The sequence below is a fragment of the Anolis carolinensis genome, chromosome 5, assembly GCF_035594765.1.
Source record: "Anolis carolinensis isolate JA03-04 chromosome 5, rAnoCar3.1.pri, whole genome shotgun sequence".
NCBI lineage: Eukaryota > Metazoa > Chordata > Lepidosauria > Squamata > Dactyloidae > Anolis > Anolis carolinensis.
Window position 1 is genome coordinate 74,412,337 of NC_085845.1, and position 14,205 is coordinate 74,426,541.

The following is a 14,205-nucleotide window of genomic DNA, read 5'->3' on the forward strand; positions in this document are numbered from 1 at the left end:
ATATAGCATCCCTACTTTGTGGATTTTCACTTTTCGCAGGTGGTTCTGGAACGTAACCCCCGCGATAAGTGAGGGAACACTGTATCTCTCTTCTTACTTTCCTAAGAATATTCTAGAGACAACTCCAATATGTGAAAGAAGGTGGAGTTTTCATAAGGCAGTTGGAATTCTGTAGTTGTTCTATGGGCTCCTCCCATGTCTTCTCCAGAACAGGCAACATTCTGAAACAGTTTGTTGGCTGTTCTGGCTACTGGGCTGAACAGCTGTATGTAGATCGGGTCTCATCTTTCAGATGACTGGAGGGCTGGGTAATGTGGAAGTCGTTTTGCCACCCACGTGGAAGCTAACATGCAGGTCAGAAACACGGGATATATTTGAAATGGAAGAAATTTAGGATGCATTTGCATTTTTAGGCAGCAGTATTCATTCCTACATTAAGTTCAGTCATGAATGCTAGTCAAGATGCCACTTCAATAGGAACTGCTGTTTCTCTCTGCTTTGTGCCTTGATCATGAAGTACCTTGCCATCCATGTAATCCCTTATACAAGAGAACAAAAATACTATGATTACTTTAGTTGCCTATTATTTATTTAAGAATTTACTACCTATACTAAAAGATGAATTATGTGGAATAGGCATATCGAGTAGCTGTTCCAGAAATTAAGTGCCCATGCAAACAACACAGGCAAGGAAGAAGCTAATCTTAGATAATTCCTACCATCCTCCAACTCTCCTCCCTCCACATGCTGTTAGCAGGAGACACTAACCCAACTGGTAGGATAAAGGTTGTGGAGAAGAAGTTGACTGAACGTGGTAGTGCTTGGAGGAGAGTAGATGGCTGAAGGCATAATTGAAGGAATATAGAGATAGAAGCAAAATGCTAATCAAAGTCTACTTGTTGATTCTTCATGTGATCTGCACTGACCATTGGGCAGATAAAATGCTCCAGGATCAAGCAGCAGGGCAAGTTCTGACAAACTAATTGACCAAGAATGCAAGATACCTGAAAATATTTAGGACATGTTATCAACATTGAGGTGTTAGTAGCTTTATTCAGCACACTGCAAAGAACTTGCCCATCATTTTGCAGATAAGATCCTTGGATTTGCTCTGACTCAGGCCCCATCTGTGTTGCCATTTAAAATCCAGATTATCTGCTTTGAACTGGATTATATGGCAGTGTAGACTCATATCATCCAGTTCAAAGCAGATAATGTGGATTCTCTGATAATGTGGATTATATAGCAGTGTGGAAGAGGCCTTATACACCAAATTTGATACAGTTCCAATGGATGTGACCTTGGCACCTTGTCTAGTGTTGATGGATACTTTTCAATGTGTATAATCTGAGGATGTGGACAGAATCTTTGGAGAGGTGAGAGCTATCACATGTTCTAGACCAGTGGTTGCCAACCTTTGGTCCTCCAGGTGTTTTGGACTTCAGCTCCCACAATTCTTGACAGCTGGTAAGCTTACTGGGATTTCTGGGAGTTGAAGTCTAAAACACCTGGAGGACCAAAGGTTGGCAACCATTGTTCTAGACTCTTGCTCCTCCTGGCTCATTAAGCAGACAAGAGGGAACTGATGGAGTGGGTCAGGGAAATAATTAATGCTTCATTGCATCAAGGCTGTGTCTCAGGATGCTTCAAGGATGCTATAGTAAGATATTTTCTAAAGAAAACTTTTCTGGACCCTTCTGTACAACAATAGACTTGTCCCCAGTCTTCTGGGCAAGATACTAAAACACAAGGTGGCTTTCCAACTGCAAGGGTTCCTTGATGAGGATGATTATCTACACTCATTTCAGTCTATTGCTTCGTTGCCTTGGTAGATAACCTATGCAGAGACCTGGACAGGGGACATGTGTCCCTGCTGGTTCTGCTGGCTTTCAATCAGCCATGACAGCTTTCTGAGTTGCCTTTTTGGAATGCTGCATGGAAGTATTGTCATTCAGTGGCTCCATTTCTTCCTGAAAGAGTGGTCTCGGAAGGCAATGCTGGGGAATTCCTGTTCAATTCCTTGGCTATTGGCATGTAGTATCCCGTGGGGTTCAGTCTTGTCCCCTTTCATTTCCTTTGACAGAGCAGACACTGTTTCACCTAAATGCTTTTCAAATTATTTCCTACAATGCTGAAATGAAGATTTTTTTTCCCTCTTTAACATTAGTGCATAGGTGATTTAAATACCTACTTACACTTTTAAAGGCTCATCCCTGCTTCGGATATAGAGAGCCATATTTTACCTCAGTGCCATTTCATTTCAGCATTCCTAAGAAGAGACATGACTTTATTTGAAGTGACAAAGACAGGTGACTGCTCTGATTTAATGTATTCCCTATCTAGCTTCAAGTAAACAAACAGTCATAGAATCATAGTTGAAAAGTCCCCCTGGGCCATCAGGTGGAACTAGCAATCTTAATTCTGTACTAACACAAACAACTATATAGTTAGTGTAGTCCAGAATTAAATTTTCAGAGTTAAGTTTTCAGGGCCCCGAGCTTACCTTCGATGGTTTGGTCTAATATATCAATTTTGGTTTCCCCCACAAACATTTTTTTAAGTTCAAGTCTTTATCAAAAGTGAACTGAATTCAATTCTCACCCATCCTTGATCCCAAGTGATTTTTTTTCCTGGTGATCCTAAGGGTCTTGTGAGTGATCTGTGTCTGGACATTTGTGTTGTATGATCTCCATGCTGGTTGTACTAGTTTGGATCCAAGGCAGCATACTGTATACTAGTGATACAATGGACTTCTGTTTTAAAAGGATCCAAATGAAGATACAGAATGGAATGATGTTTTGAGAGATTTTGGGATTTTGCCCCCAAAAGAAGAAGTTAAAGATGAAATTGAAGAAATGGTTTTACAGTTACAAAAAGAAGCTGAAGGTAAGGAGTTGCTAGCATATTGCTGTCAATAAGAAAGCAATTGTTGAAATTAAGGTCACTGCATTTTAGCAGTCTGCAAATCTAAGCATTGTAATACAATCCTATCCTGTACATACGGCTTCAGAAAAATAAAAATGCTGATGTACTATGCCGTTGTACTATGCGCAGCATTTTAAATCATTGAGCTGTTGAACTTGCGGACCGAAAGGTCGCAGGTTAGGATCCGGGGAGCAGAGTGAGCACCTGCTGTTAGCCCCAGCTTCTGCCAACCTAGCAGTTTGAAAACATGCAAATGTGAGTAGATCAATAGGTACCATTCCAGCAAGAAGGTAACGGCGCTCCATGCAGTCATGCCGGCCACATGACCTTGGAGGTGTCTATGGACAAAACTGGCTCTTTGGCTTAGAAATGGAGATGAGCACCAACCCCCAGAGTCAGACACGACTGGACTTAATGTCAGGGGAAAACCTTTACCTTTACTATAGCTTTTATGGGCAATGTAGTACTTGACAATTCAGATGGGGAAAGCTACAACCTTGTATTCATCTTAAAATAAACAATGCTTTGGAAAAGTCAGCTGGATTCTAAGGGCCCTTCCGCACAGACATATAACCCAGGATATCAAGGCAGAAAATCCCATAATATCTGCTTTGAACTGGGTTATATCATAGTGTGGATTCAGATAACCCAGTTCAAAGCAGATATTCTGGGATTTTCTGCCTTGATATTCTGGGATATAGGGCTGTATGGAATGGCCCTAAGACAACTTTCTCCAATTTCTACAAGTGAATAATTTTTAGCACAAGAAAAACACCCAAACAGTATATTTTACTGATACATTTTAAAACGTTCCAATCAGAGAAAAATGAGAACTCATACTTTCTAAATTCTGAATTAGCGGATCAGTTCTAATACTGACACAATTAGAACACATCTGTAAAAAACATCTGGCAAAAGGTTATTACACTTAATGGCCATTAATTGGAATTTTGTAAACATAGGGTTTCTGTTTAGGATTCAGCAACAAGCACATCTTTGGGAAAATTGGTTTTTAATTTCATTTAAATGTTTGTTTTTGCTTACATCATGTATATCGTGGCTTTCAGTAAGTGCCATCAAGATGGCTTGTGAATAAGCCATACAAAAAACAAAATAAATATCTAGATATTACTTTCTGTGTTTCTTCTAAATAAGGATATAAGAAAAACTGCTAGATCCTAGCAAAGGCAAGTGTAGTTCAACATTGTGTTCTCATGATGGAAAATCTGTTGCCATAAAGCAAAGCCAATGAAACAGGATATAAACACAACTACCCCAGAAATTAACAAACAGGAACAAACTCCCTCTCATGCTTGAAGTGAATATATTAATTGTGACTAGTTGCAAGTGTGGCCTTAACTTCCATGTCATTTTAGTAATTGTGTTGTTGAAGGCTTTCATGGCCGGAATCACTGGGTTGTTGTGCATTTTCCGGGCTGCATGGCCATGTTCCAGAAGCATTCTCTCCTGACATTTCGCCTGCACCTATGGCAGGCATCCTCAGAGGTTGTGAGGTATGCCTACCATAGATGTGGGCAAAACATCAGGAGAGAATGCTTCTGGAACATGGCCATGCAGCCTGGAAAATTCACATTATAGTAATTCTTCTCAAAAGTAACTTTCCAGGTTCTGCCCAGAAATGTACAGAAATTGCATTTTATTTAGCCCTTTGTTATACATTTTTGTAGCTTCTAAGATTTCACAATTTCATTTTTTTTTGCTCAGTGAAACCATATGAAAAAATGAATCTGAAACAACTCAAAGAAGCTGAAGATGAATTTAATGAAGAAGATATGAAAGCAGTTGAAATGTACAGGTATGCTTGAGTTTATGGTGAGTGTATTTAAAGGCAATATAACATGAGAAGAGCAAAGATCTCAAAATGGATATTAAATGTAGAATGAATAGATGATTGTTATTCATATTTTATTTCCTTGCTACTAAGCAAAGCATTTAACAGGTTTGAGTCAGTGGGAAACTAGTTCTAATGCATATATGTATTCCATAGGCAAGTAAGTGGTGCCACCTAGTGTTTTCATTTGTGTGTGTGTTTAATGCATTCCACACTGTTGTTATCATAGAAACTTTGGGACAGCAATGGCTCCTAAAGTGACCCATTTAAGGTGGAATCAGGTATCAAACAGAGATGTGTTATTGCCCCAACCTCATTTTCCATCTTCATCACTGTGATACTTCATCTTGTTGACGGGAAGCTTCCCACCGGAGTGGAAATCATCTATCAGACAGATGGCAAGCTATTTAACCTCAGCAGAAATCAAAAACCAAGGTCACAATAACATCTGTTACAGAACTACAATATGCCAATGATAATGTAGTCTGTGCGCATTTAGAAGAAGATCTACAAGCCACTCTAAACACCTTTGCAGAAGCATACGAGAAGCCCAGCCTCTCATTGAACATCAAGAAAACCAAAGTGTTCTTCCAGCACTCACTAGCCAATCCCTCTGCAGTGCCAGAAATATAGCTTCATGGTGTAACATTAGAAAATACTGACAATTTCCGCTACCTTGGCGGCCCCCTCTCCACAAAAGTCACCATTGAAATTGAAATACAACATCACCTGAGCTCTGTGAGTCCAGAATTTTTCCGAGTGAAGCAGAGAGTGTTTGAGGATTGGGACATCTGTAGGGATACCAAGGTGCTTGTTTATAAAGGTATTGTCCTCCCAACCCTGTTATACACCCGTGAATCGTGGACGGTCTACAGACATTACACTCAACTCCTGAAACGATTCCATCAGTGTTGCCTCTGAAAAATCCTGCAAATCTCTTGGAAAGACAAGTGGACAAATGTCAGCGTGCTGGAAGAAGCAAAGACCACTAGCATTGAAGAAAGGCTCCTACGCCAACAATTCCACTGGACTGGCCATGTTGTCCAAGTGCCTGATTACTGTCTCCCAAAGCAGTTAATATACTCCCAACTCAAAAACAGAAAACGGAATATAGGTGGACAGGAAAAGATATTTAAAGATGGGCTTGAAGCTAACTGTAACAACTGTGGCATAGACACCGAGAACTAGGAAGCCCTGGCCCTTGAGTGCTCTAACTGGAGGTCAGCTGTGACCAGCAGTGCTGTGAAATTTGAAGAGGCACGAATAGAGGACGAAAGGGAGAAATGTGCCAAGAGGAAGGCATGTCAAGCCAGCCCTGACCTGGAAACCAATGCCCTCACTGTGGAAGAACATGCAGGTCAAGAATAGGGCTCTACAGTTACCAACATACATATTCATCGCCAAGACACTACACTTGGAAGGCCATCATACTCGAACAATGAGGGATTGCCTAAACCAGAAAGTAAGTATCATAGAAACAACAAATTTGGTACAGGTTCTGTGTTAAAGAAACCTGTATTAAGATTTTTACAGAAAATCCCCTGCACATCTATCAAGAAATAAGTCCCAGAGAGTTCAACAAATATATGTGTGTAGAATAGCAATTTAAGTTGTTCAGTTGCTTAAATCTGTTGACATTCCAATATTTCTGAGGAAAAATAATAGACTAGTAAAGCAGTTCAGTGCTTATTTGAGATTCTCCTGAGATTGACTAAGCTTTCATTTTTACCACTCAGAGAAGGGGATACAATTTTAAAATATACAGTAGAGTCTCACTTATCCAACATTCGCTTATCCAACGTTCTGGATTATCCAACGCATTTTTGTAATCAATGTTTTCAATACATCGTGATATTTTGGTGCTAAATTCGTAAATACAGTAATTACTACATAGCATTATTGAATATTGAAATACTTTTTCTGTCAAATGTGTTGTATAACATGATGTTTTGGTGCTTAATTTGTAAAATCATAACCTAATTTGATGTTTAATAGGCTTTTCCTTAACCCCTCCTTATTATCCAACATATTCGCTTATCCAACGTTCTGCCGGCCCGTTTATGTTGGATAAGTGAGACTCTACTGTATATGAGAGTTAAGGTACAGTACTCACAGTGACCCGTGGATAAGCCGACCCAGTTTTTTTACATTGATTTTTTTACTATAATTTCTAGGCCGATACTTGAGAATTTAGAGTAGTTAAATTGATTAACAGGGCCATGTGTGTGGAATTGGACTGTTAACCTAGTGTTAAAATGTAGAAATAAATAGATTTATAATCATAATGTTTGGAATAGGAGAAATGTAATTATATCAATAGTATTATAGGTAGAGGAGAGATTACAAACTACCAGCAATTATCTGAGGTGGTGAAAGGACTGCCTATACACACAACTACACCTTTGAACTAACAGCGAGAGCTTAGAGAAGTTACTTTTTGGAAAAAGCTTCCAAAATCTTCCAGGGAAATTTTGAGCTTTGCTTATATCTCACATCTTTCTTTTTTCCTAATCCTTGAACAATTAGAGTGGTGTAAATATTATTGATCATTTGTACGTTGTCTGTTTTTTCTGCCAAATTTCTTAATGATTATAACAGGAAAGGTGACCAGGTTTTTCTTTGAATCAGGAAACAACGTTTAGAAGAATTAAAATCTTTATGGAAGCAGCAAAGATATGGAGAACTTGTAGAAATTGCTGGTGAGCAATATGTGAAAGAAGTTTCAAATGCAGGAAAAGATGTATGGGTTGTCATCCACCTGTACAGATCAAGGTAATAAAAAGGATAGTTTGAACATACGCATGCTTACCCATGTGGGTTACCCTTTAAAATATAGCAAGGGATGCATCCTGTGATGGGTGTTGAATTGCAAAGGCAGAGTTGAGTCCGAACATTGCTATCAGCAGTCCCAGAAGAAGAGAGTGTGATGCTATCTTACATAGATGAGATGGATTGTCATTGATCCACCTCATATTATGGTAGCCACTGTCTGTAGGATCCCAGCTATGCATCAAGGGACATGTGTCCATCTGGTTTCCAAAGAGATGGCTATGTTAGTCCATTTTAGCATTAAAAACATTGTACTGAGGGGAAGATGAAATCAAGTTGCACTCCAAGACAAATTGATTTATTTTAGCAAGACCTCTCATGGATATCAATCCACTCTTTCAGAAGCACTCATGGAGTAAAATATATTAAGTACTAGCTGTGCCCGGCCACGCGTTGCTGTGGCTTAGTCTGGTGGTGTTGGTCAGTCTACATTAGGTTGTATTGATGCTGTGACCTCCACCTTCTTTATACTCACATTAGTCGTAGTATTTGAAGTCTGTTACCTTCTTCTATTTTTGTGTTGATTGATAATTGCTTGAGATCCCTGTTGTCTTTGGTTTGTTGTTAGTTGTAATGTCTGATTCTGCTGAGTGCGGTTTATATTTTCATTGTGCTACAATAGTCTTTTTTTTGTTTTGCCTGTGTAGGTGTTTATTATTATTGTTGTTGTTGTGGTCATGAAGGTTGGATAAGTTAGATGCTACTGTATTGTTTTTTGGAGGCCCAGTTTAGCACTGACTGGCCTCTCAGCCTCAGTGCCTGGCTGTTTCTTGCCTGTGATGGTGTTGATTCTTATTGTTGTTGTTGTTGTCATTGTTATTATTGTAATTGTTTTTTGGAGGCCAAGTGTGAATGTAGGGATTTGGGAGGTGGATGAGTTGTGTTGTCAAATTTTGTATTTGTTATAGTCACAATGCGTTGTTGTGAGTTTTGTGGGTCCGGATTGTGGTTTTGTGGTGTGGTTGTTACAACCGGGAGGGAAGGTTTTTGCGTTGTGTTGTCAAGTTTTATATTTCTGGGGCGTTTAGTTGTGTGCCACGTTTCGTATTTCTGGGGCATTTAGTTGTGTTGTTATAGTCACGATGCGTTGTTGTGAGTTTTATGGGTCCGGATTGTGGTTTTGTGGTGTGGTTGTGTTGTTACAACCTGGAGGGAAGGCTTTTGCGTTGTGTTGCCAAGTTTCGTATTTCTGGGGCGTTTAGTTGTGTTGTTATAGTCACGATGTGTTGTTGTGAGTTTTGTGGGTCCTGTGTGATTTTGTGGTGTGGCTGTGTTGTTACAACTGGGAGACAAGGCTTTTGCATTGTGTTGCCAAGTTTTGTATTTCTGGGACGTTTAGTTGTGTTGTTATCGCATGATGCGTTGTTGTGAGTTTTGTGGGTCTGGATTGTGGTTTTGTGGTGTGGTTGTGTTGTTGTAACCTGGAGGCAAGCCTTTTTCATTGTGTTGCCAAATTTCGTATTTCTGGGATGTTTAGTTTTGTTGTTATAGTCACTGCGCAAACAACTTTATCATTTTATATATATAGATAGGAATGTAATATGATGTTATCGAAAATTAGATGCCAAAATCATCAAACGCGCATCCATTGGCACATACAGCAAGCTGCATTGCTCTTTTCATTGTGCCCTGTAATAACCTCGCATGAATTTTCTTGGAATGTTGCCTCACCACACCTTGGACCCCAGGAAATGATCCGCCGGTTACCATAATCCTTTCACAATACACTAGGAGACCCAGTAGGAGGGGGGATGACAACTATGGACTTGCACAAGACCCTAGCAGTCTTTTTTTTGTTCGTCCCAGATATGATCTAATTTATTCCTGGGAACACTTCCTTGTTCTTCTCACTAAACTGGACTACTTCCCAGGGCTTCCATTGATAAGATAAGCATCCTAAGCACCCCTTTGTTCTTCTGGACTGAGACCCATTGTATTAACCAGAGCTGGAATATTAAGACCCATTGGGTTGTTGTATGTTTTCCGGGCTGTATGGCCATGTTCCAGAAGTATTATCTCCTGACATTTCACCCACATCTATGGCAGGCATCTTCAGAGGTGGCAGGCATACCTCACAACATCTGAGGATGCCTGCCATAGATGTGGGCGAAACGTCAGGAGAGAATACTTCTGGAACATGGCCATACAGCACAGAAAACATACAACAACCCTGTGATCCTGGCCATGAAAGCCTTCGACAACACATTTAAGGCCCATTGCTTGCCCCACCACATTGCTTTCCGATCTCGCCCCTCTCATGGATGAATCAATAAATAGACACAACCCTTCAAATATACCAATGATTGTTTATTAAATTTCCTTTCAAATCTGGAGGCCAATTGGTACCAATGACATACAGCGGATCCCAGCCAACTAGCTGCAGATCCTTACCTGCCACGATCTAGACCATTTGACATTCAGGGCAACAGAAGTCCTTTGTTTCAAAGTGCTATAAATTGCAGTCAAAGTGCTATACATTATGTCCTATATATTTATACTAGCTGTACCCGGCCACGCGTTGCTGTGGCATAGTCCTTAGTGGGGTTTTCTTCGTGGCGTGGAAGGTGGCATAAAGAGGATTCCCCGTAGGTATGAAGCAGCCAGGCTTTGATGCTGCAAGGCTATTCAATGGTATTCAAGTTGGCTGACAATGGAGTCCCCTAGGTATGAAGCAGCCAGCCTTTGATGCTGCAAGGCTATTCAATGGTATTGAAGCTGATCGACAATGGAGTCCCCTAGGTATGAAGCAGCCAGGCTTTGATGCTGCAAGGCTATTCAATGGTATTCAAGTTGGCCGACAATGGAGTCCCCTAGGTATGAAGCAGCCAGGCTTTGATGCTGCAAGGCTATTCAATGGTATTCAAGTTGGCCGACAATGGAGTCCCCTAAGTATGAAGCAGCCAGGCTTTGAAGCTGCAAGGCTATTCAATGGTATTCAATTTGACCTGGAGGAGGTACCTGTGACTTCCTCGTCGTCGGTGTGGTTGGCTGGCGTTTTCCCTGACTTGGGGAAGAAGCTGAGGAGGGTGCTCTGGTAAGAGATCCTGATGATGGCGGCGAGTGAGGGGAAGGAGGCAGCCAGAAGGAGAAGCTGTGGCGAACAGGGCGCGCGCGGGGAACAGCCGTTGTCGGCCGGCGGGGAGTGACGTCATGGGAGGAGGGGTAACAGAGAGAGGGGAAAGGCCAAGCTGGGCATTCCCTCTCCCGCCCTTGTTTTGGAGGAGTGTGGGGTGAGTGGATCATGTGGAGGTTCTGACCCGATGTTTTGTTGTTTCAACCTGGAGGCGTCGATAATGGATTCTGTTGTCAAATTTGGAGTTTGGAGGGTGTTTAGTTTTGTTGTTTTGCTCGGTGCTCGAATTCCATCACTCTTTTATATATATAGATGGTATTATGTTTTAATTGTTGTATGGTTTTAATGTGTTATATGTTTCCTGTTATACTGAAAACTGTCCTGAGTCCCTCGAGGAGATAGGACGGTATATAAATAAAGATTTATTTATTTATTTATTTATTTATTATACATTGCTGTCAAAGTGCTATAAATATATCTGTATGTTTGCATTGAGGTATGTCAGTTCTTTAGACTGCTGTCTGCACTGACATCCATTTTGGACATTGAGAATAAAGCCTCTGGTTTTGCCTTCAACCTATCTGAGTCTTATCTGGAAAGCTTGACGCACCAGGCTCTGAACGCATGATTCTTGAGGAAACCGAAACAAGGAGACCAAATGATGGAAATGTGGTCTGAGCTTCCTAAAGGAATCCTTTGAGGAAAAAGCTTTAGTTTAGTTGTAGTTGTGTAATTCAGCATATGTGTGCATTACATGCATGTGTAAATATTCTCTCTCTCTCTCTCTCTCTCTCTCTCTCTCTCTCTCTCTCTCTGACATACACACACAAACACGTTCACAGTGGATCCTTAGTATTTTTCTGGGATTTCATTCCATGGATGTACAGAACCCTTTATATACAATGATGTAGAAAAAATGGTAACGTTTTATATAAAAAGGCAGTATTTTTTTTTTAAAAAAATCAAGCTATGGATTATTAAAACTGTGGATACCAAGAGATGACTCAGTGTGTCATATGCGAAGAAAATATTATTTCTGTTCAACTCTGGTAATGGTTTCAAATTTGTGATTCTATCCCAATTTTAGTCATTTTTTCTGTTCCTTCTTTGACATTTCTGCATCATATTATTTGGACTACAACTCCCCAAACTGCCCCCTCCCTCCCAGCCATCATGGTCATCTGGGTGCTATAGTCTAAGAAAGTAAAATTTCCCTTCTCTTTGTCTGATATTAGCTGAATTTAACAAGGAAACAATTGCAGTAAGGCCCAACTATTAAATTGATGTTCATCTGAGGTACTTCTGATGTTAAGACTGCATGTTTGAATTTATGGCTAATCTCTATTAGAATATTAAATGTTCTATTTGTTACTGTTTAATCATCAAACACAGTTTCTCTTTTGTACATTTTTATTTTTAGCATTCCCATGTGTTTATTGATCAATAAACACCTCAGCATACTGGCCACAAAATTTCCTGAAACCAAATTTCTGAAATCCATTGCTAACAGCTGTATTGAAAATTATCATGACAGCTGTTTACCTACATTATTTGTATATAAAAATGGAGAAATAAAGGGCAAGTTGATTGGAATCGCACAATGTGGAGGAATGCATATTACAGCTGAAGGTAATGTTAAAAATGTTTTAGTGAACTGCAGACAAAAAATGTCTGATGGTTTCAAAACCACATGGACTTTGGCTTTCTTTTGGGTAGATTAACTTCCAATTTTCTGTCCACTTGTTCTTCTTTTGTAATTTTCCTTTCCAGGGTTTCTGTACATGCCATCTCTTCCCTTGTAATTGCCTTGTGCCTGCTCTGAATCCTGCTGTGACTCATGTAACATGGGACTCAAATCAAGGGCAACCAGCAACTCTTGGAATTAGAGAGGGCATGAGACGCACATCACCCTTCAAATATTGTTGGATAATATAACCAGTGGTGAAGAATGGTGCGAGTTGAAGCCCAACAATATCTGTAGGGCCACTTAATAGGGATGTGTGATCCATTAAAAATGGTTCAAAAGGGGGTGCTGGCATTTTTGTTTCTAAAGTGTTTCTAAAATATCCTTAGTGAAAAATATGTTACTATAACCAGAGTAATGAAATTTCATTACTATTTCGTTATAGTAATTGCGCATAATTACTATAATCAGGGAAACTTCAGGGGCTCCTTTCTCCCACATTTTTAGAGCTATTGGAGTGAAACTTGCTGCAGCGGTAGAACACATTTACTACTGATATCCCACCAAATTTCAGAACGTTTCGCTTATCCATTGATTTTTTTGGGGAATTTTCAATGTTTGTATAAACATTTTTTTTAAAAAACTACAAGAGCCAACTACAGTAGAGTCTCACTTATTCAAGCTAAACGGGCCAGCAGAACCTTGGATAAGCAAATATCTTGGACAATAAGGAAGTATTAAGGAAAATCCTATTAAACATCAAATTAGGTTATGAATTTACAAATTAAGCACCAAAACATCATGTTATACAACAAATTCTAATGTGATTTGGATATATCAGCTTGGTATTCTGTAGCCCTTGTATGCATCTACTCACATTTTGGTTCTGTAAATTTAAAAAGTGGAATAAGTATTAAATAAACAATGTATCCCATTTATCTGAACACCCTTTCTTTGCTGCAGAACTTGAATGGAAGTTGGCAGAGCTCGGTGCTGTGAAAACAGATTTAGAAGAAAACCCCAAGAAGGATGTTGTTGATATGTTGACTTCCTTACTCAAAAAGGCTTCTATAAATTCTAACTAGACAATGAGTTTGCAAAGAGAAAGATGCTGCTTATGTGCAGAAAGCATTTGAAAGAAAGAGCTGACATCTCTACATTTACATTGGGTCAAATAATATTTAACCCACTTTGCTAAACAAATAAAGAACTGCTTGTAAATATTACCTGCATCAGCTTGGTGCTTTCAGTGCCTCTCAATATATATGTAAAACTCCTGCTAGGATGCAGGGCTGGCCCAACGCGGAGGCCATTGAAGCGCCCGCTTTGGGTGCATGGTCCCTGGGGGCGCCGAAAAGGCCAGCTGGGCCAGGGCGTGCGGGGCGGGAGGCGGGGCCCCGTCTGGGCGGGGCCCTGCCTCCCGGCCACGCACCCTGGCCCGCATCTCACGCTGCGTGAGAGGCGGGGTCAAGGCGAGCAGCGCGGGAGGCGGGGCCAACCCACACCGCTGGCCCTCGCCTGGCTGGCCTTTCCCAGCTGGCCAGGCTGCAGCAGGGGTCCCTCCAGGCCACGATCGCCGCGGCCTGGAGAGACTCCCGCCACTTCCTGGCCGGCTGGAAGACGGGGCCAGCTGGGAAAGGCGGGAGAAGCGAGAAGCGGGGTCAGGGTGAGCAGCGCGGGAGGCGGGGCCAGGGCACGGGAGGCGGGGCCAGGTCTGGCCATGCCCCACCTCCCGCGGCGCATGGCCACGCCTCCCGCAGCCCCCCCGCTTAATATTTAAAATTTTCTCAGGCCAGCCCTGCTAGGATGTCAATGTACATACTACCGAGATATTCGTATCTA

The 14,205-nt window shown here is 41.0% G+C and overlaps 1 protein-coding gene across 1 annotated transcript; it reads left to right on the forward strand.

Annotated features, from left to right (window-relative positions):
- Window positions 1-200: 200 nt before the first annotated feature.
- Window positions 201-13,589, forward strand: pdcl2 (phosducin like 2). Its single transcript, XM_003221561.3, has 6 exons — window positions 201-354; window positions 2,766-2,886; window positions 4,651-4,741; window positions 7,406-7,549; window positions 12,100-12,308; window positions 13,327-13,589. The coding sequence occupies exons 1-6, from the start codon at window positions 349-351 to the stop codon at window positions 13,446-13,448; spliced, it is 693 nt and encodes a 230-aa protein (XP_003221609.1). The 5' UTR covers window positions 201-348; the 3' UTR covers window positions 13,449-13,589.
- Window positions 13,590-14,205: the final 616 nt, after the last annotated feature.